Source organism: Ictalurus punctatus, chromosome 22, assembly GCF_001660625.3.
Source record: "Ictalurus punctatus breed USDA103 chromosome 22, Coco_2.0, whole genome shotgun sequence".
NCBI classification, from domain to species: Eukaryota; Metazoa; Chordata; class Actinopteri; order Siluriformes; family Ictaluridae; genus Ictalurus; species Ictalurus punctatus.
In genome coordinates this window covers 12328990-12350657 of record NC_030437.2, presented here as the reverse complement: position 1 = coordinate 12350657, position 21668 = coordinate 12328990, and the positions used below count along the sequence as shown (strand labels likewise).

The window sequence follows — 21668 nt, the reverse complement described above, 5'->3', positions numbered from 1 at the left end:
AATGGAGCATGTGAATGAATGAATGAATGCCTTTTATTGTCACTATACATATGCACAATGAAATTAAGAGCCACTCCTTTTTGTTCCGTGCAACAAGTACATTCAATACACAAGAAGAATAAACAGATAATACACAGATAAATAAACAAGATAAATAAACAAAATAAATAAACAAGATATACAAGATATGCAAGATAGATATGCAAGATAGATATTGGGGTGGATGGGGGAGGTACTATGAAAGGCACAGTTTTGAGACATTATATACATAGTCCTCAGTTTTCACTTATTTTCACATTGACTAATGGGATGACGACTACATTCTGTACATTTGCCTTACAAAACATTCATTTCAGTTACATGGAATAAGAAAAAGGAGGCTCAACTCAATGTCTTCAACTAAGATGCAACTCTTAAATAAAATTAAAAAATGAAAAAAAAACATTTAAGACAGGGCACTACTTGAGCCTAATCAAAAGATGACAGAAGTGGTTGTTACCAGATCTGTGGCACCTGCTCAAATTGCACTGTTAATGCGCACCATTTCAAGGCAGCTTTGCTAGCATGTAGCTGTAAATGAGTGAAGTCAAGCCAAGATAACATTTGAGGTATGGGAATACTTCACTTTATAAAAATAAAAATAAAAAAAAGAGAGAAGATTAAGTGCAACATCTGTAAGTGTTTTACATTTCTATGGTTGACTATTTCCAAAAGTACAGCTCGCCTTAAAGTACAGCTAGCCAAGCTGAAACTTGTTTTCTTTATATAGGATAGACATGCTATAGGATATTAGAATACCACATGAAACAATGTACATATGGTCTCTAAACTGAATTTTTATTTTTAATACCGATTAACATTTTTAGCAATCCCTCTGAGAAGGAATGTTCGCAATGGCCACCGAGAAGGAATGTTAACCACTTAACCATCTGGTCCAAAAAAAAAAAGGAAAAAATAACCAATCACTCATCACCACTAATTGGGAACAACTCTGCTCAGATCTTGAGACCACAAACAATAACTATTTTTATCAGCATCTCTTAAATGTGGCGACTTTTAAAATGCAGCTTCTTATTTGAGCCATATAGCTTGCATAAACATTCTGCTTAACCTGGTTATCTACATTCAGGTCGCTATGATTAGGTTTTACTAATCATGGTTTTGCTCATCATATCTGACAACTTCTCATCTACTTCTAGACTAACCTGAGGTTTTTGGCTAACCAAATCTTATTAATCTGTAGACAACGTTCCAGTTTGACACAATGGAGTCGGTGTGACGCTTTCAGAGGGCCAGGTCACTTTAGGAGGTGGAATTCGGCAAATGTTTGCAATGAAAATAAAAGGCAGACAGTCATGTTTGGCCTTTATTGAGCCCAAATTCAAAATGTGGGAGAAAAATAAACATCGCGTGGCAGATCATTTTACAAACTGCAAATATCTTGAGATGCATCTCGGCTTTCAACGACGCCCTTGTTGATGCTCTTTTTCGGTCAACTTTAATGCAATAATGTTTACAAAATCATAAAGTACATCTATAAGGGGGGTGGGGAAAGACTGAGATTAAGCTTTTCTGAAGAAAAAAAAAAACTTTCTAATTGATTTAATAATTTATTACTTTATAATATATAAAGGGGTGGGCCATAAAGCAAAAAAAACATTATCACAAGACTTGAACATACCAGACATGCATCATGAGGATTCAACACAGATTAGCCACAGAAAAAAACAAAAACATAACTCATTACATAATTCTGACAATGTGAGAAATTAAAAACATTTTCAATAACCAAGCTACAGGCAGGCACTTTCTCAATCTTCACAAGCCAGACCTCAAGCAAACAAAAATGAACCAATAAGATTGGGTAAAATTTAATTGTAAAAGGAAATGGCTAAAATCACCAGAATTTGTATAACCTATAAAAGATACACACGTTATATCGACACACCTTTAAGATAAAAGTAGACATGCCAGTCTATTTACTTTCAACTTAAGACAAGAGTGGCACATGAAAGCTACAAGTAATACCATTTCTACAATAAAAGCCAGCTACAAGTGTTTTTTTCCTCTATGCTGTTACATTTGCTGCAATTCAACAAATTTCTAATATTTTTGCCTAATACCATAATTCAAGAGAAATTGTTAACAGGAGACCATTCTGTTAGTACACACTCACCTCCGAATCCACAAATGAATGAAAGAAAACTCCATTTAGTGACGAGTGCGGTGTAAGCAGTGCTGTAGCTGGTTACCACTGAGACACTGCTCACACACACACGCATTAAACTCAGAGAAAACAAGGGCCCTTTTTCCTCATGCTGGTCTGGTATTTCCTGACCCGTCCCAGGGAAACCACGTCAGCTCCCCAAGTTTAATTACCCTAGGAATTCACGTCATACTCTAACAAACTAGCCGGCTCATTAAAAAAAAAACAACAACAATGCAAAATGTTTCTACATGGCTATACAGGCTAGGCTCAAGAATAATAAACATCCAGAGAATATTTATACTCCTTATTTTAAGCTAACCGTGTTGCATGTCTAAAGACTCCACTAATATTAACAGCTAAACCAGGCACATATGAAAGTCCATCATGTGTACTGAGAAATGATGCTCAGATGTCCTGTTCCAGTCTATTTAGAGCTGACTGCCCATGGAATAAACGACTAAAACACTACCAGGTTTCAACAATAAAAGTCGGCAATATCCCATATGTGCAATGGGATGGAAATGGCTGAGACAAGAGGGAAAACACTGCTGTGGGTGGTTTAAAATAATAACCCGGCCTAGTTTAATTCAGTGTAGCATTCGAGAATATGACCCGTGACAGAGACATTAAAAATACCAAAGAGTCAAGATGGCACGAGATTCATCGTAGTAAATGATCACTTATGACTGGATTAACTCTTTGAATCAACTCCAATTCAATTTGGCAGAGGAACTACGACTGGTAATAGTAGTCCACTGATGTTCACGAGAGAATCCCAGAACTGAGGCATCAAAATGGATTCCAGATATACAGAAAATATGGAATTTAAAAAGGAGATTTCCGAGTTGAATTAAACTATTTGATTAAGATTAAACATTGAGTTATTTGCCCCTAAACAGCGGACACTGTTTTTTGGAAGAAACCTCTATGCTGTACACATCACGGCTTAAATGATTTCCAGCAATTGAATATCATTCAAGTCGAAAGGGTTAGCTAGTTGCATTGGCCTATGGGAATAATGTCTTAGCACTATGAACATCAACAACTTCCATTTTAATTGCAAAACATATGGGCTAGCTGATCTCTGAGAGCCACAGCCTTTGCTAGACCATTTTGCTCAGATGGCACCATACTATAAGTAAGGAATAACACACAACCGACTGTGCTTTTATATACGAATATAATCCAGGCAGTGGTAGTAGGAAACGGCCCGAAGCGCAGCGGCTTTGTGATTTGCCACTGACTGTTCATTAATAAATTAAAAATGGTAAACACTTTGCACTTTTTAAACTGACTGTAGTTACATTTGAGTTTATGGAACATACATGAAACAAGTAAGTGAAGTTAATGGGGGGACAGCTTTTCATGTTATTGAGAAATCAAATTTACTAATAGTAAAAACAACCATACAGTTAACTTTAAAGAAGATGCAGTCCTCTAAAGAGGAGAAAAACAGCTTTACTTCTGATTATAAAGCCTTTGTATAAAAACTAACCCTCCTCAATGGAAAGGATTCCACTATTTACAGAGCTGTTAATCAGTGATGGCTCCACATTGCCCAGAGGCACAGCTTAGCAACATGCTTCTAACAAGTTCCCTGACTTTATCGTCATTTGAATTGTACAGAATGGTAAAGAATCTTGTTTAAACTATCATGGACAAACAGTTTTGTGCAAACATCTCGGAGTGGCTGAAGTGAAGACCCTTCATGCATATAGCATGGTCCAAGGTAGACTGCTGACTGAGACATCCATGTTAAGCAAAACTCCTTCTGTGATCATTCTATGAGTGTTTGGGAAGTTCTGATCAGTGCTTTAGGGAAAATCCCTGGTTACACACAAACAAGGAATAAAATTGGTGCAAATGATCTGTCTTTCATGTGATCCTATACATCACCTACAGGTGATAAGTGACAACCTACAAATAAGTCAGAGAAACTAATTGAAAACCTGGATTTGACAAACAGATTTGTAACCCAAGAAACAACTCATGAGAAAGTCCAAGAATTTTGAAATATATGGTATAATAAAATGCATACTTTTTTTCTTACCCATGTGTAAAGAGGTGAATAGTATGCGCACATGGACTAACACAGACCCTTCACATATTTCACACCACAGTGACCAAATCCTCCTCCTACACTTGTGTGTACTCTTTAAAACCAATTCTACAGTTCATAATTCCTGTGTGCCATTTTGAACAATGACCAGATGTATTGTTTATGAATCTGAGTTAAAGCCCTGTGGATTTAAATCTTTATTATAATTTCACCATGGTTTGAAGAAGACAGCCTGATTAGAGATTTTATGAATGAATAGTCACTCTAAGAAGTTCAAGTATATTATCATGAAGGTGTATGTATATTATCGGGGGTTGATATGAAGGCTTTAACAATATTTACTGGCTTTTCATTGTATCTTTGTTCTTATTGAAATTTCCCATCCATGTCCGGGGCCAACAGAGCAAAACTGGCAGTGCCAATACTGGGTGGGATGGATTGCATTACTCTCTACCCTGTCAACCACAGTGACACTAGCCAATCATGGGCATCTCTGAGCCAAATATATTTGATCTACAAATTATGAGGAAGCAGTCTTACCTGCACGATCGCCGTTAAGGTGCGTGGTCTGGGCCATAGCTACAGCCAATCACTCTCAACCCCACACAGGTGCTGAATGGGGTCATGCAAATGCCATGCATCAAATCCAGCTTACCATGCAACCTGATGACAGGAAACACACACATCTTCAAGGTAAAACATCATGCACTGCATACGGTCTGTACACATTGTCAACGTCAGAAAAGATTATGGCATGCATACTTTATAAAAATAAATAAATAAATAAATAAATAAATAAATTAGTTCCAATGTTTGACATGCTTAAGTATAATGTCAGTCTGGTTACACACTCACAAATTAGTAACAATGTGCACAATTCTGATGTTATTACATATGCACAAAGGTAAAAGTTAGTGACACGGTTAGCGTTTGTATCTTTTCTTACAAAAAGTTTTCTTGCAATTCATTTCTCCCGAGATCAGATTGAACAAGCTTAGAACCACGTGTAATGCCGGCAATGCATAGTCATGGTTATAAAGCCTTAAGAAAACGCTTTCTGTGAAATTCAAGGGGCATTTGAAGGGAAAGAAGAAATTACGAATGAAGTGTACACAGATCATCATTTCACTCCAATGCAGCACACACAAGTGATTTCATTCAGCACCATCCCAACACTTTTTTTTTTTGTCTTATGTAAAGGCACAATGCAGTATACAAAGAAAAAGCAAACTAGGTCAATATGAACGCCACACATAAGGCCCTTATATCCGAGCACAGCAGAGACCGTCTTTGCTTTTTTAGTGCTGGGCAACAAAACAGGGCTCCATTTCCAGAGTGGCACCTGAGAGATACTCTAAATAAACCTGGTAAACTTTCAAAGGAATGAGGTCAAATATAGACTGGAACAAAATACTTTGTCTTGAGTCAGCTCAATAGCTAGTTTATCTATGTTGTGAAAATAAACAGTGAAGGAGGCAGACATGAATCCCACCAATCAGGTGTCAGAATGAGGCTCTTTGACCATGTAATGCCGATCATGTGACACCCGGTCATCAATTCAAGTGCTAAAGTCCTAGGTGGGAAAGTGTCCAGGAAGGTGGACACTACTGAACACTTTGATGCGATCATTCGGCTTAGGCAGAGACACACGTGCAAATGAGGTTGAGCCTGAGTTTACAGCCTGCCTTATAAATTCCTAAAACAAAAACTCAGCAGGAAATAGAAGCCTATGTTCCCAGAAGAGCATATCAGAGCCATGTTGAACAATGCTAGATGTTAATCTTTATAACCAGTGCCAAAAGCAACACACAAAAAATGCGACTACCTAAAACAAACAGAAAATAATGGAAAATACCAAAACAGAACCAAATATACATGGCACAGCTTGGTAACGAATGCATACCCAGGTTTATCCGTATCCTGGCTGAGAGTGTGTTGGTTTATCATCACAGAACATGAAATGTGGAGGAGTTTCTCTGGAGGTTATCTGGTGGTGACTAGTGATAGGCATGTTTTTAGAAGTAGTTATGCAAACGATTCTGAAATGAAACAAGGCTGAATCCCAAATGTCTTCCTATTCACTTCCTAGGGTACAACATGGCATCACTTTATGGCGTTCTATGAAGCCACAGAAAAACGGACAAAGCTGTAAGTAGGTCATTAAGACTAGAGAAAGAACATTGTCAAACATGGACTGCACTATTTTTCATTTGCTTGAGCAGTTTCAGGGCACACTTTCAACAACTCAACCCAAAACACACACTCCCGTCATGCTTCATTTAGGCAACCAACAATAAAACAATAAGGAACAGCATGACCAGACAGCTGTGCAATGAAAAAAACTCTTTGCTATTTGAAGTGAAATCTTGCCAAAAACTCCCCAGGGTCTCATACCCTATGACTCAATAATATCCGGCCACACTGTGGCCAAAGAAGGGCGAACAGCTCTAAAACCTGACTTCCTTTCCCAGTAAAATTACCAGTGTTGAAATTACATACTGCAGGACAGCATTAACATCACAGTAATCATAACAATGCTGCATAAACATGCTAAAATACAATATGTACCACAAGCTTATTGCATGTTCATCTTTTATGGAGTACAATACAAGTAATTCTTAAAACGTTGGGGGGGAATTCATAGAAAGTAGATTAAAGCTATAACAATAAAATATTACAGTACACATCAGTGTTCACAATATAAGCTGAATTTTGTAAGGAGTCTCACATCACAATAAGAGAGATCTGAACTGGGCGAGTACATGATATTTCATGGTCATATGCAGCTGACTTTAAATCCACAAGTCCTATTTTATTACATCGTTAATTGTGGAGGATCGAAGACTCTAGGCTTTAAATATATAAGAAACTAGATATAGAATAACTCTGACTTTGGATTCCCTTAAACAGTACTTATAAACGTTCAGCCTTTCAATGGATATGAACACTTTAGTCTACGATAAAACCTAAACTATGTCTGAAAACCAATATTGTGCATGTTTAAATTTGCAAAATTAAAAAAAAAACAAAAACCCACACACACCAATGAGAAATTTTACTAAGGTTGTAGTAATATACAACATACTCAAAATACAGAGCAACATGGACCTACCGTCCTCCTTCATCCTAAAATCCCGTCACTTCCACAGCAGTTAGGTGCAGAGACTACTCCGATCCTAGTCCTGCACCAACGCACTAAGCGCCGTGTCTAACGTGCTAATGTGTTGCAGCCAGAATTAGCTGCGTTGCTGAGAAGACAGTGAAATGATCTAGGTCCTATATCAGGAAGTGACACATCCTGACTGGAGAGATCAGTAAACTGTCTAGCAGTCTGCACCCTATAAAAGACCCTCAGGTAGAAGAACTAGCTAGGATGTCAAGACCAACATCGAGACATGTCTGAAGACTGCAACAGCACTAAAGCTTATTTAATAGAAGCTAAGATGTACAGGAGAATTTGTGATTGTGTGTACACTTGCAGGGCATGCCTATATGTATAACACCCAACCCATAAATGTCTAATACCAGTTCTGTCATGACCTGATGGCAAGGAGGTTCTATTAGGTTATAGATGCATTAACAGCAAGTGAGATTTATAAGTGGAAGAAAGGTTGGAGGTGTATCATGTCTCAGTTGATGGCAAAATGTCCATAAAATCATCTTGGATATGATCTGTCTGGGTCAAATAACACAGTTTATGACCAGTAGACCAGGCTACCTTGGTGGTCGTCTAACACTGCGCAAAAAAAAACACAACAACAACAAAAAAAACCTAACTATATTAATAGAACTTAGTTTCCACTCATGTAACAGCATCATGCTAGTAAAACAATACTGATGACTAGTGTCATGATCACCAAAATCCTTCCAGCAGTAATCCATCTCTTACTAATACTATACTTGTGACATAATAATAAAAAAAATTAAGTGTTGGTGTGAGGTATCATCAGATGAAGATGCATACTAGTGAGCTCAGCTAACACATTCCATGTCTCTAAAGTGCGAAAGGAATCACCCGAAAGTTCCTCCCAGACAGATGCAAAATGCTAGTTCAGATCTAACCGGGAGGAGAAAGCATTAAAAACATAGGGATAATGTTGTTCCATTTCAGATAGCTAGACATCATTTAAAAGAGATTCTCGCAAGAGTGAACATGATCTACTTTTCTACTCATGACCAACCTTAAGGCCGTGGGCCACATTGAAGACAGGAGCACACACTTAACCACAGAACCAATCCTCACACAATCTTCATGTGCAAATATTTTGACATATTTGTGATATTTCCATCTTCCCTTTACGTGCCACAGCTTGCTCACTCAATGGTCAAATGCTTCCCTGGTTTGGGTGAAGCTTAGCAGATCATTCCAACAACCAACAAGACACTGTCCCTGAATTACCTCTTGCCGGTAAAATGGTGTTGAATAGTTTGTTCTATGCCATTCCAAAAACCACCCAAGCTATTAGCATGAATGCAGTTAACGTGACTCAAAAAACAATGATGCCACTTAAACACCCAGTCACAGTTTTGTTCATGTATTTTTCACCTAACTTCCTTCTACTCGACTTAGCTGATTTTCCTTCCTAAATAATTTGACACATTAGTTTGAAATGTTCAAGAACCACACCCAGCATCCCTGTTCCTTCTCCATGAGTGCAGATGTGCACAGCATGTACAGTCAACTGCAAAACAAAAGCCCTACTAATTCCCCTAAACATTATACACAAAACACAAAGCTGACCGAAATGGCAGAACGATCCCACACAAGACGCCTATTCCCAAGTCCTTTTGACATCAAGTTGATGATATCTAGATGATTTTTTGAATAGGGTGCACTGCTAAATTAAAATACCTTAATATGACCACCTTTCCCTATGCAACACCAAGTAGTGCAGTAGATCTATGAGCTCATATTCCAGCTTAAGAAAAAAGAAAAAGGATCAGGAAAAATAATAGACCCATCACACACTGGTTAATTCTCAGAAACGGTCCATCTATCCCTGACAGAACAATCCATCAGTGATGGTCTACCCTCTATCAGTCTCACACAATTTAGCATCAATTTCCAAAGAAAAACTAAACCCCCTCAAGACATCAACACTTCAGCTAAATTACCCATGAACCATGACCAATGATTTCAACGCAATTATGCTGACAGAGAAGCAGACAGTGCTGGGAGTAATATGAAACCCCAGGTTCTGAGGTGGAGTGGCGTTCAAGAGCTCTACAACTCAAAAACACATAGCTCTTCCAGTTCATTCGCCAGTTCTTTGACTACTTAAGACCACTGTGTGTCCTTTGTAGATGCACAGAGGCTGCAGGCACTGAGCAATTTGTGCAAACCCACAAGGCCTATGTTGTTTGATCAAAGCCATTATGAGAGATGTTTTTAGAAAGAGTGGATAAGAGTATGCAGAACTTTGAGTAATGACTAATAGACGACAAAATATAACAAAAAACAGACAAATCTAATCATGTTACCAGCAAAAACTCAGACAACTAACTTCCTCCTCATTAGCAGCCACTGTGAAAAAGCCTGCGCCTATCACCTCATAAATGTGGTTGATTTTCCAGCATGCATGGCTGTTTTCCAGTGATGGAAAAACTGTGCGGTGTTTACACACAACCACCAGCTACCCTTGCCCCACTTATAAAGACTTTAACATGAAGCCTAACTGGCAGCTATTTGTCTTTGAATTCAGGCAGCTGGAGTTCATTAACCCAACCATGGCAGTGCTAGAGACTGGACTACAAAAAAAATAAATAAATAAAAAAAATAAAAAATAAAGGGCAGGAGGGCTGCACACCTGTGCGTTCGCATTAGTCTTGATCTGGGCCGAGGCACTGGAGCTTAGCAGCGCTGCAACAACCACACTTATTACCAAAGCCACCATACCATGCCCCATCCTCTCCTTTCAAATCCAGCTTCAAAAGCGATATAATTATCTTGACAGGCACCGGAGAAAACAATGACGTCTTGGAATCAAAGATGAGTTTTCTTTCTTCCTTCCACTTTCCTGAATTAGCTCCTTTCCTCTCCTCTTAAGCTTTTTCTGCTCAAAGGGCTGGTCTTCCAAATTAAAATGGCATTTCTTAAAGGCTATTTAATTTCTGAATAGATGCTGGTCTAAGGCAAGAAGCTCAAGAATCAATTCAGCTCACCGCTATGCCAATCAACATGCTATAATTCCCCAAGCCAGGCACCACAGGGTATCTTGTAATGTTCACTCTGGGTCAAAAAATTGCCTTTAAAAAAAGTACATTGGATTACCGGACTATCAGAACAGCATACACCAATACTATCCAAAATGACAGTCATCTACTTGTTAACGTCAAATCTTTCAGCTCTCAATCTCCACCTCCTAAAGATGACTATGCACTCCAGGCAACATAAGGATATCAAAATAATAAGAGGCCTGACTAAGTGGAGCCAACCCCAATTCAGTCATGCTAATTATACACCTTCATTTGAGCCCAGCATTGAGAATAACGTCATCATGATCTACTTTTGTCCTGATCACCATCACGCCTAGCTGTATTAGCAGTAAACAGCTCCCTTGCTTGAACTTAAATATTCAAGCAACATTCCTGTGTGAAAGACAGCTGCATTCCTTTATAGGCAAAACCAAGGTGTGGAGTTGGTATGCTGTAGCAGGTGATCAATCTAAACCACCTGAGAAAGGCAGTATAAACTAAGCTAAAAATATCAAGTTGTTTTCTAAAAGGAATAAGGAATTTTAATGGGTCTGGAGGCACATCCCAGGATTAGGGCACTGGGTTGGATTTCAATCCCTAGTTTAATTTAAAATTCTCTCCCTCTCGCGCTCTCTCTCTCTCTCTCACACACACACACACACACACACACACACACACACACACACACACACACACACACATACTTCAGAACTCATCTCCACATTTAGAGAAGGAGAATTTAACTCCAAGAATGTAAGGCGCTTAAAATGACCTCAGCAGAAAAACACAGATTCTCTTTCTACTAAATTACAGGACTAGAATAACAAAAAAAGGCCACAGACTTTACATTTCTTAGGGCTATTCTTTGGAGGAATTGTAGTGATTTTGTCAGACAAATTAAACTTTACAAGAAACATGCAATGTGAGCGAAATGTTTAATGTGGATTTCAAAGCAGTGTCTAAGAAAAGCAGGAAGACACCAGCCTTTCAGATGAAAGAGTGTTCACTCACTAAATATATAGTCTGTTGGCACCTTCTTTCTTTCTTTCAGCGCATGTGCCCAAAAAAGGCCTCTGCCCAGATGTTTTCTCAAATCAATAATACAGTGTACTGAATAAGACACTACCATTGTCCAGTGTGGGGACGTTAAAAACCTGAGCTGACCTAATCTACAGAACACATTGCATTATCTGGACCTATGCTGAGCTAATAGGCTAAAGCATCGTGTGTGTTAAGTTTAATTTGTGCTGCTTGCTTCTGCAAGTTTGGCTGATTACACTCAGGCAACACTGCCATCTAGAGACATGGACAAAATCAATAAAAATAAATAAATAAATAAATAAATAGATAGATAAATAAATAAATAAATAAAAGTAAACCCTGCTCTTTTATTAACAAGACAATATCAAGCTATGAAAGTGATCTGGCCATCTTCTGTTTAAGAGACTATGGAATGTAACCTAAAAGAAAATTTCAGTCTATCAACTGCACACAGGCATCTCATTCACAAAAAGACATCACAATTACCTCAGAACTGCTTTGTCCTATGATTCTCCAGCACAGTCCAAAGTATATGGGTGAATAACAGGTGGAGAAGATATCCAAATAAAAATAAAATAATTAAACCATTTCGACCAAACTATACTGTGCAATTCAGAAAAACACATTTTTCTTGCAAAATGTGCTTGAAAGACATGATCTTCATGGCTAGTAGAAAGACCGCATGCAGTGAGGCTCAGATGGCAAACCTCACAGTGTCGTTCAACAATGACTCGACCCCCCTTTGCATACCCAAGAGACAATTGCAGGGCCTGGGAGGTGTCTAAATCAGTCACGCCCTCTGTCCAAAACATGCACATATAGACATACGTGACAAGTTCAACTGTTCCTCAGGGCAGGTTTTCTGTCAGTAATCTCTCAGATCTTGAAGGTCTCCTTCTCTCACACTTGGTCTAGTTCTTATTCACTCTTTGCTGCTCATGCCCTTTCTTCTACCTTTTATCCCCCCTTTCTTTGTTATCAGCTCCCCTCTGTCCATTTGACCAAGGACAGGCTGGAGCCAGTTATTTATTTAGCTCTCCAGTGGAGCCAGGCAGACTGAGGGGCCCATAGGTGGTCTTCCCTACTTCAGAGATCTAAAATACAGTGAGAGAACAAGAGACCCCTAACCCCTAAGAGTCAGATGTGATTCAATCTAGAAATTCAGCTTGATTAAGATAGTCAGCTTGTACTTTTTGACTTTTGAAACACAATGGTAAATGTTTACATAGCCCCCGGGAATTCCACCTTTTAATGAGTTGGGTGACCTTCAGAAGCTCTCGTCATCCACTCTCAGCTCCCAAGCACCAACAGAAAGCTGTAGTTAAATGGAGGAACAACAGAGGGCTTTGCTCACCCGACTTCAAACAGCAAACTATCAGCATGCTTGTTTGACCCATGAAGTGTCAGGTTACCTCAGCCTGGAATCCAATGGAGATGGATGGTTGACTAAATGAACCGAAAGACCAATTTATTCCAAAACAGCCTTTTAAGAAGTTGTCTGACGTTTTAAACTAAATGGCTGGGGGTGACGTCTTTAAATATTCCTTGGCATCATCTAAAAGAAAAAGTAAGGAGAGAATACCAAGTAACAAATTCTGGCCTTGCATATGAGGTGAAAGCAAATGTAGCAACTATTACAATGCAGCACAAACCTTAAGGGAATGAAATAAGTCAAGACATGAGAACAAGGAAAAGAAGAAAAAAAAATAGAAATATAACCCATAAGCTTAGTGAAATGAATTTCCAACCAAACTCATCTTGCCAGTTTTAAACACAGCTGGGTTTAAAAGCAAGTGGAATTTGTCTGACCGGGTTACTTAAGCTGGCCAAGCATCAACTGGTACTACACAAACAAAACTATGTCTGAGCCACATGTGCAGCTAAATTGCCAATTCCCTAGTTGGTCATCTTATCCATCAAATGTGAACCCATTTGCAAGCAGCACATTAAAAACCAGTTTCCCTTTCTTCCTTACAAAGGAGGACTTCCCATGCTCCTAACACAAACGGCTAGAGCATCTCCTATACAAGTATGACAAATCGTCTGCAGACTGATCTTCAAACGTGCTTTAATGGACATTTCCGATTTCACTTTGCATATACATCAATTCAAAAAGCAACTGACAAGAAGAATGATGACCTTCAACAACTCAGCTGGAAAACACACATGCATTACATAATCACTGTGACACAGGACTCCACCAGCCGAGCTTTTGCATAATCATGAATCGGCTCATTGCCGTGTGGCTGGTCCTATTGTATTCACTTGGAATCCATATTCAAGACTCTGATCTACTGTTTATGCCTCTCCATCTGCTGGGTAGTGAGCAGAGCAGCTGTTCGTCCCACTACATCCCCCTGACATAGCTAGCCTTTTGTTTTCAGTGGTGGAGATGGTCCAAAGGGACAACATGAGGTGACATCATGGTCAGGGATGACTAAAATCATTCTTTGCTATACAGACTGATATCAGTGGGCATGATGTGGACTGGGCTTAGTGATGCTGTTGAGGAGCAACCGACGTGAGGGTATACATATTCCCTTGGCTAATGCATAGTTGTATGTTATTGGAGGTTTAATGGTTAGCACGTGGGGGTTCGAATCCTGCCTCCACCCTGTGTGCTTCTGGGGTTTCCTTCAGGTTTCATCCCACAGTATAAAGACATGCGCTGTAGGCTGATTGGCATTTCCAAATTGTCCGCAGTATGTGAATGGGTGTGTGAATGTGTGCGCGACTGTGCCCTGCGATGGGTTGGCACCCCGTCCAGGGTGCCCCTCACCTTTTGCTCCGAGTTCCCTGTGATAGGCTCCAGGCTCCCCTACGACCCTGTGTAGGATAAGTATGGAAGATTGATGGATGTTATTGGAGCACTAAAGACAGATTAGCGTGAGGGCTGAAGTATGGAACAAGCAAAGATGCTGTTTTCTTCACACTTTCAGTTTCAAAGACAAATGACCTTGGTAATATACATTCAATAATTAAATACTTTTTTGCAGAAAATGGATGCAGAAAGAGAACATACATTCTGAATATTCTTCCCATTTAGGTTGTTGTCCCAATCCTAGCAGCCCTGGGACTTTGGGATTGCTCCCGTTTAAGTGCGCTGAAACATCACTCATGATGGGATAGCATGGAGGTGCCATGCAATAACAGTAGAAATTAGTTCCTGCGGTAAAATAGAGAAAGGCCAAGACGGCCTCTGGCACAATAATGGAAGCACTAGTGACTGTGTAGGCAGTGTTGCATGGACGGATACAAAACAGATGTTTAAAGAAATTGTAATGTTTTCTTAAGAAATGACCACATCAAGCTAATCAGCCAATCCTTAAGTCATTTCCCAAGTATTAATGTGTAATTGAGAATAAAGAAATATTACAATACAAACACAAAGGTGAAAAGTGTAAAGAGTGAAATGCATTAACAATTAACATCATACATAATGCCAAAATACTGCACAGTTTTGGGGTTGAAGAATAATTTATAATACTTCATTACACTTGGAGAACCGGCCATCTAGTTAAAGATTTACGACAGTATTCCAAACTTCAAGCTCTTGACAAAGATGCATTGCCAGTTTCACAGACCACAACATTTCCCTACATCGTTAGATAGGACAGATTAAAATCTCACATTTTGTGTGTGGTCTTGAACATCAGTGTATTTAATCTCGTGTACGCTCACATGCCAGTCTTCTAGCAGTCACTAGATTGTATGGTACAGTTTGTCGACAAGAACCACCAAGTTTACCAGTAGGAGGCTTTGTGACTGATACCGTAAACATCCAAACTCACTTATCCCGTATCCAGTGAGATAGAATGTCTTCAACATTTTCAATCCAGTGACTATAAATTGCTCCTAAAAGCTTGTTGTCAAAGTTCAAAAGGTTTTCACTGCACAAATATGTGCATATTATGTGTTCAATAAACCATTGGACAATCTGTCCTCTACCAAGCACAGATTAATGACAGTTTCATCAGGGAGAGAGTACAGCGTTTGCAGTGTTTTGGGTATACACTTTAATTCCTGAATATTATGGCAGCATGGCACAGCCCACACAGGAGAAGCACACAACAACATTGTCCTGTTAATTGAAAGATGGAGTCGCTCAACGTGTCAGGAAGACAATAACATCACAAATGCTATGGGCAGCAAATCAACACAGAGCACCAAATGAGCTCGACCCCAAAAACCATCCCGTATGTGCCAATGTCAATCAGCTCAAACCTAATGAAGGAACAGCCTCAGATAGAATCGGATTGCCACCTTGATTCTGAAGCTTGTGGCCAACCAAGTTATTACATGGGCGTTGCAGCTCAGGCTGAGACACATCTTCATGAGCACTTTGGCATAGGAAAAGTTTGATGAACAACGTTAGTGCTGGGCATGGAAGGGGGAAAAAAGAAAGTGTACACATTTGCTCAAGGAGTCACTTAAAGCCTACAGGTTTCTACACATCTACTGCTAAACCTGTTAAGAAAAAAAGTCAAACAAACCCAGAGTTGAACAATTTAATACATTATGACCTTTGTATTACATTACTATCATTAAAATTAGTAATTACATTACCAGCTCAAATTCATTATTAACACATAGAAACTTAGATATATAGATCATATTGTTACATTAGGATTCCCCGTAGTTTTAAATACTGCGAAAGAGACATTCAATATTAGCTACTAACATGTACACATAATTGCCGGTTTATTCTTAAATACTAAGCCTTATCTGTTAGTTGCAGTGCATAAAAAGATGAAATGTTCTACGTGCTTTAAAGATTTTTTTTCTTTTTTTTTAATGCACACTACAGCATATCAAGCTCTTCCATAAACACACTGTGGCGTGTAGTTACTGTACACCATGATGTGTGCCCAGTGCTGTGGTTGACAGTGTGTCAAAAGCATCCGGACATCCATTCACAAAGCAAGCACCTGCACAATGGAGCTCTGTCTAAGAATACCTCCCCACGCAACAGGAGTAGGACGGTGAAATCACAAGCAGACATTCCATCTTAAAAGTATCAGGCCTTTTCATGTGGAAAAAAGGCCTCACGGTATTGAAAGAGTATGCATGAATGTTAAAATGAAGAAAAAAAATGTAAATGGTAAATGCTTTCATCCAAATTGACTTATTAGCCAGTTACAGCTAACTTGGTTTAAAGTGCCTAGCCCAAAGCCATATGACCTTCAGCAGCAATCAAACCTGTTGAGTCATACAGTTATCAGACTGCAGAGCATAACAAAGTGCATTAAAAGTAATGGTTGAAGGGAGTGTAAGTAGTAATAATCAGTACAAACCATTTGAAGTGAGTACTCAAGGACTAAAAAGTATGAGAGAATTACCTGTGTGCACCCTCCACTTTCAGAAACCAAACTACTTAAAAGTATTTCGTGTGGTCCAGAGGAACTTCTTCATGAACAGACTGCTAGCTTTTGCCTAAAGAAAAGAGGAAAAAGATGGAAAACTTAAGTCATTGTGCAAAAATATATTTCATAGGCAGAGTGAAAGTTATTTGTAGTCTAACTGTATTCTTAAAATAATTTTTTTTTTTTTAAAATCTCATGAGCTTTTGTATAGTACAGAGACTAAGATTTTTTTAAAAAGAAAGAAAGGAAGAAAGAAAGAAAGAAAGAAAAAGATTTTCACAAATGAGTAGAACTCGAAGGACAAAAGAGTTCGACGGAAAAAATGAATACACAGATGAGTATGAACAATCACTGTGACAAGACCTAAGGTTTAGGTGCTCTTCTCCATTACATGCACCATCAGGAATAAGACAGGAAACGCCATAATCAAACGTGATGTGCTGAAAAGAACTGAACTCTAAAATGCATTAAAATGCATAAAATGTTTATTTACAATTCTGAACAAGGAATGCTTACATACATTTTAGTATTTCTTTTTATACACAGCGTGGACTACATCCTCCAGATCTATGTAAAAAGTATTTATTTGAACATACAGTGCAAAAACCAAAATACCTTTCATTTGCTGAACTCACATTTCGCTGCTAATGTCACAACTGAGAGGTCCATTCAACTCTCAATCTAAGGGCTGTGAATAGTAATTATGAAATACTATGGGGCTTTCATAATGCATCTCCTCATATATACTTGTCCTTTATTGTTTATCCCTGCTGAAAAGAACAACTGAAAACCCCACAGAATCTGTAATGGTTTTAAAGGTTATAATGGGAATTGTATTGGTTTTAATGGAAATTATTGATTCCTGTGGGTCTCCATTGGTAATTTGTCATCTTCTATTGTTGGTATGTTATGTCTAGTGGATACCATTAAGAACCAATAATGGTAATGGTTTAATGTTAAGCTTTTGGTCTGTAATGGTATTTGTAGTGGAAACCATTAGAATGTGTTATGGTTTCTATTCTTTGTTTTTTCAGCAGGGAAACTTCAACGATAACATCCCATTTTTGCCTGGAAAATGGTCATAGCCTTCAATGAAGCAATATTTTTCATATTATTATTACTACTACTATCATCATCATCATCATCATCATCATCAGTCCTTAACTTTATACTCATTTGTGCTTCATTCCTAATCTCAGAATGTGTCAGCAGGTCATGAGGGTTTGGCACTTCTGTGCCCTCGTGCACATAATGCTTTGTATTGTGCCATGTCTGGAGAAACTCTGCTCTCAGCAGGATGTACAGAGCCATGGACCTTATAACCGGGATGTCAGCTTTCAAAAATCAATGTGGGAAACTCACTTCTCATCTTGCCCTGCAATAACATGAGACCCGAGTACAGTACGTCTAAGACATCGTCATATCCCTGATTATACTATAGGGCTGAATTCTCAAAAAACTTATTGGTCAGAAGGTGCTGTTTCAAGAGAACGATTAAAAAACGGCTGATGAGGGAACCACTGTTTATAGCCGCTATAACATAAGTGTTAACATGAAATAATTTGTTTCAAAGACATTCTACAACATTAAATGTAACTATAAATTATTATTATTATTATTTTTTAAACATTTCATTCAGCTTCAGGGTGGTAATGGCCCTCACCTTTGTTGTTTATTTTTCTAGAACAGTACACCCTGTTGCACTTAATTCCTTACTTATTTTCTGAACTTCAATATCATTCCTAGCCTTATTCTGTATTACAAATTAAAGTGTCCATAGAAAATTAAACAAACATAAAAAAGTCTCTGATGCCTCTATAGTATAGTAGTATAGAAATCTATGCACTCCTTTTTAAAAATGGTCAGTCCCGAGTTAACAAGTATCTTTAGACGCTTCACACATGCCTCACACAATGTCTTGTACCCTTTGTACACTTTGCTGACCATAAGCTTCAGAATCTTGAAAGCTGTAGTCAACATTTCCCTCTATTTGCATTTCTGCACACAAGTTCTCAAGAAAGACTAACTTTTGAACATAGAAATAGAGCAAAATAGAAACACTAGACTGGAAAAAGACTTTACAAAGAGTTTGGTTTGAAACAGTAGTAAATACGGTGGGTGATTTGCAATGCCAGGCCTCCTCATGTCAAAACAAACAAAGCCATTTCTTCATTTTCTTCAGACTCTCTAGTGAAAGCTACTCTGGCTTGTGAGACTAGGTGTTCATTAAACTGGATTCTATTCCTCTTCAGCAGACTGAGACAAGTCAGATGGTCTTGTCACTCCACACTTAAGATGCATTCATTAGATGTGGCACCCTGAGTGGTCTATTCTTATAAAACAAGGCAAAGTGTATGACCTTGACACCCAAATTCCATGCCTGGGAATGAGTTCAGTAACAGCGTGCAGGGCTTAACGAATCAATGAGCACTGATCAAATTAGCAGACACATTGTCCACAGAGAGCACAAAGCAGACCGGTTTTCATCACAGGATTTCTGAGGCACGTTTTAAGCTGAACTGGGGTCCGTTCACTGCAAAAAAAAAAAAAGAAAAAGAAAAAGTCTGTGGAAACTATCAGAATAGACTGTGTGCAGAAAACTGTAAGGATCTCAAGTAAGTAAAAGCTAGTTGTCCTTGGGGTAATTAGCTTTATTTATAATGTTAATGTCATTCCCTGTTCCTGCCAGGTCCCCCGCAATTCGTTCACTGTTCATCACTTGTATAGGCTGTGTAACTGGTTGCTGATTACATAAAAGGAAAGAACAGTGAATAATGGTGTGAGGTAATTAAGTTTAATGCCATGAGAATGGAGGCTTTCGTGTTTCCACTTGATAACCCTTTGGTTTTCATGAGATTCCTTGTTTCATTTTTACACAAAATAAAAAAGAACTAATTTATAATTTCCTTATTACAGTTTCAGTGAATGATTACTGCATGCTGGAATACATTTTTCAGTGAATGGGGCTCAACTGTCTTTTGCTGAAGTAATTGGTGCAAAGAAACTACAGTGTTTATTGCAATATAACGTAAGAAGCTAGAACTGGTGGGAGTGGTGAACAATTTTGAATCTGCTTGTAATTGTATCCAAACTGCTAAATTCACACCTCATACTTGCCTTTAAGTTTTGGGTTGTTGTTTTGGTCCGTGTTAAGGCACATTTTCATCTTGGAGTTAGAGAGCATACTGTCCTGCCAACTGAGATCAATGAATTATTTATTAAGCCATCATTCTATGGTCCCACGACCAAGCAAAATTTCCCAAAAACATCCACTACAAGGTTCACAAGAACTAACTGAGCTGAAACCCTGACTTTAAAACCTTTCCAGCCCCCAGAATCAGTACAGAAAGCGGCATACATGCAAAAAAATAAGCAGCAATTTAAAAAAATTAATATGGTTCAGAGATTTTCCAATAGATGAACCAATAGATGAGAAAGCCTACAGATATCTCAGAGACTTCCATACTGATCATTTACATAACAGGGCCAAGCTCATGGGAGCAGAGATTTGAATAACATCCCTAGGAAACGACACACGATAAAATCTGGACTCCAGCCATGTTGAATCAGCTGTTGGACCATCATCACCATCAACAAAATGTCAGTATGTCTGTCAAAATAGTTTTGGAAACACTAAATGATTAGCAGGAAAAGGGATAAAAACCTTGCAGAACAAGTTTGTCAGTCCAGCTGAGAATGTCACGTTGCAGGCTAATTTCAATAAACAAACTAGGCTCAATTCAGGAACATAGCCCTGAGCAAGCACACACAGAAGGATATGATCTTTCAGTAAATAAATATTAATGTTCTTTCTTTGACAATCCCCACCACCCCACCCCACCAGGAGACATCATCAGCATGGATCCTTTGTTACCACGGAAAAACCTGGCCTTATTTGTTAAAACAGAAACATGAGAGACCTAATGCAGGCTTAGGCAGGAAAAAATAGGAAGGTAGGCTTTATTGTAAGTTTGCAACTATATGCATTCTTAGATAATTATCCAAGTATCTAATACATTATTAGTATCCAACACATGAGATATGAAGCTATGGTGCTTTTTTTAAAAAGCTACTAATCAAACAACATTGGCATCTGAAAGGGCTAACTGCTCTATTCTGCAAACATACATCCATGATTGGCTGTTGTCGTTCTGACTGATACAGGAAAGAGGAATGCCACCGATCTCCTGGAGTCCCAGTCATGAATGGCCCAGGAATCAAACCTGGAAGAACTCAAACCAGTGAACACTATTGTTGTGCCATATGCAAGCCCTTACTTGAGACCACATAGAGGATATTGAGTCATAACATACTCTCAGAACTTTCATCAAGTCTAACTGCAATTGGAAGCTCCCCAAATGAAGATCTTAAGGCTTCCTCCTCACCTTCTGCTCCTACATGCCAATCAACACCATGAGATAGGACATTCCACCACGTCTTGCAGCTGTGTTTAAAAGGGGAGCACAATGATTGCTGGGTATGCCAACAAATTAGAAGGGTGGCCACAACATCTGGCGATTACAGAGCTGAACGGTGACAGTTTCAGACTGTAAAGCTAGAAATACAGCAGTTGAGCGTATAGTAGTTTGTAGGATTCTAGGATTCAAGATGGACTCAGTGCCTTAAACTGTATGATGTTTAATTACAGACTACTTCTAAGACATCTAGACAGTATATAACACATCTAGCTACAAAGCAAACATATGGTGGAAAGTCTTAAAGAATAAGATCACTAACAATAAAAACGTGTCAGACATCCGGAAGCTAGTTGTTGTAAAGTCTCCACTTCAAATGTAACCTT

At 38.6% G+C, this 21668-nt stretch overlaps 1 protein-coding gene across 4 annotated transcripts in view; it reads right to left on the bottom strand.

Annotated features, from left to right (window-relative positions):
• Positions 1-21668, bottom strand: part of kank1a (KN motif and ankyrin repeat domains 1a) — a 49116-nt gene that overhangs the window by 14896 nt on the left and 12552 nt on the right. Inside the window, exons 2-3 of one of the 4 annotated variants that reach the window (XM_017452098.3) lie at positions 16844-16937; positions 4809-4931 (exon numbers count right to left, since the gene is read on the bottom strand). In XM_017452098.3, the coding sequence (XP_017307587.1) occupies positions 4809-4845 (37 nt within the window). In that variant the 5' untranslated portion in view covers positions 4846-4931; positions 16844-16937. Of the gene's footprint in view, positions 1-2176; positions 2298-4808; positions 4932-7380; positions 7503-16843; positions 16938-21668 lie in introns of those variants that run through there. The other 3 variants (XM_047149716.2, XM_017452099.3, XM_017452097.3) reach the window with 3 other exon arrangements.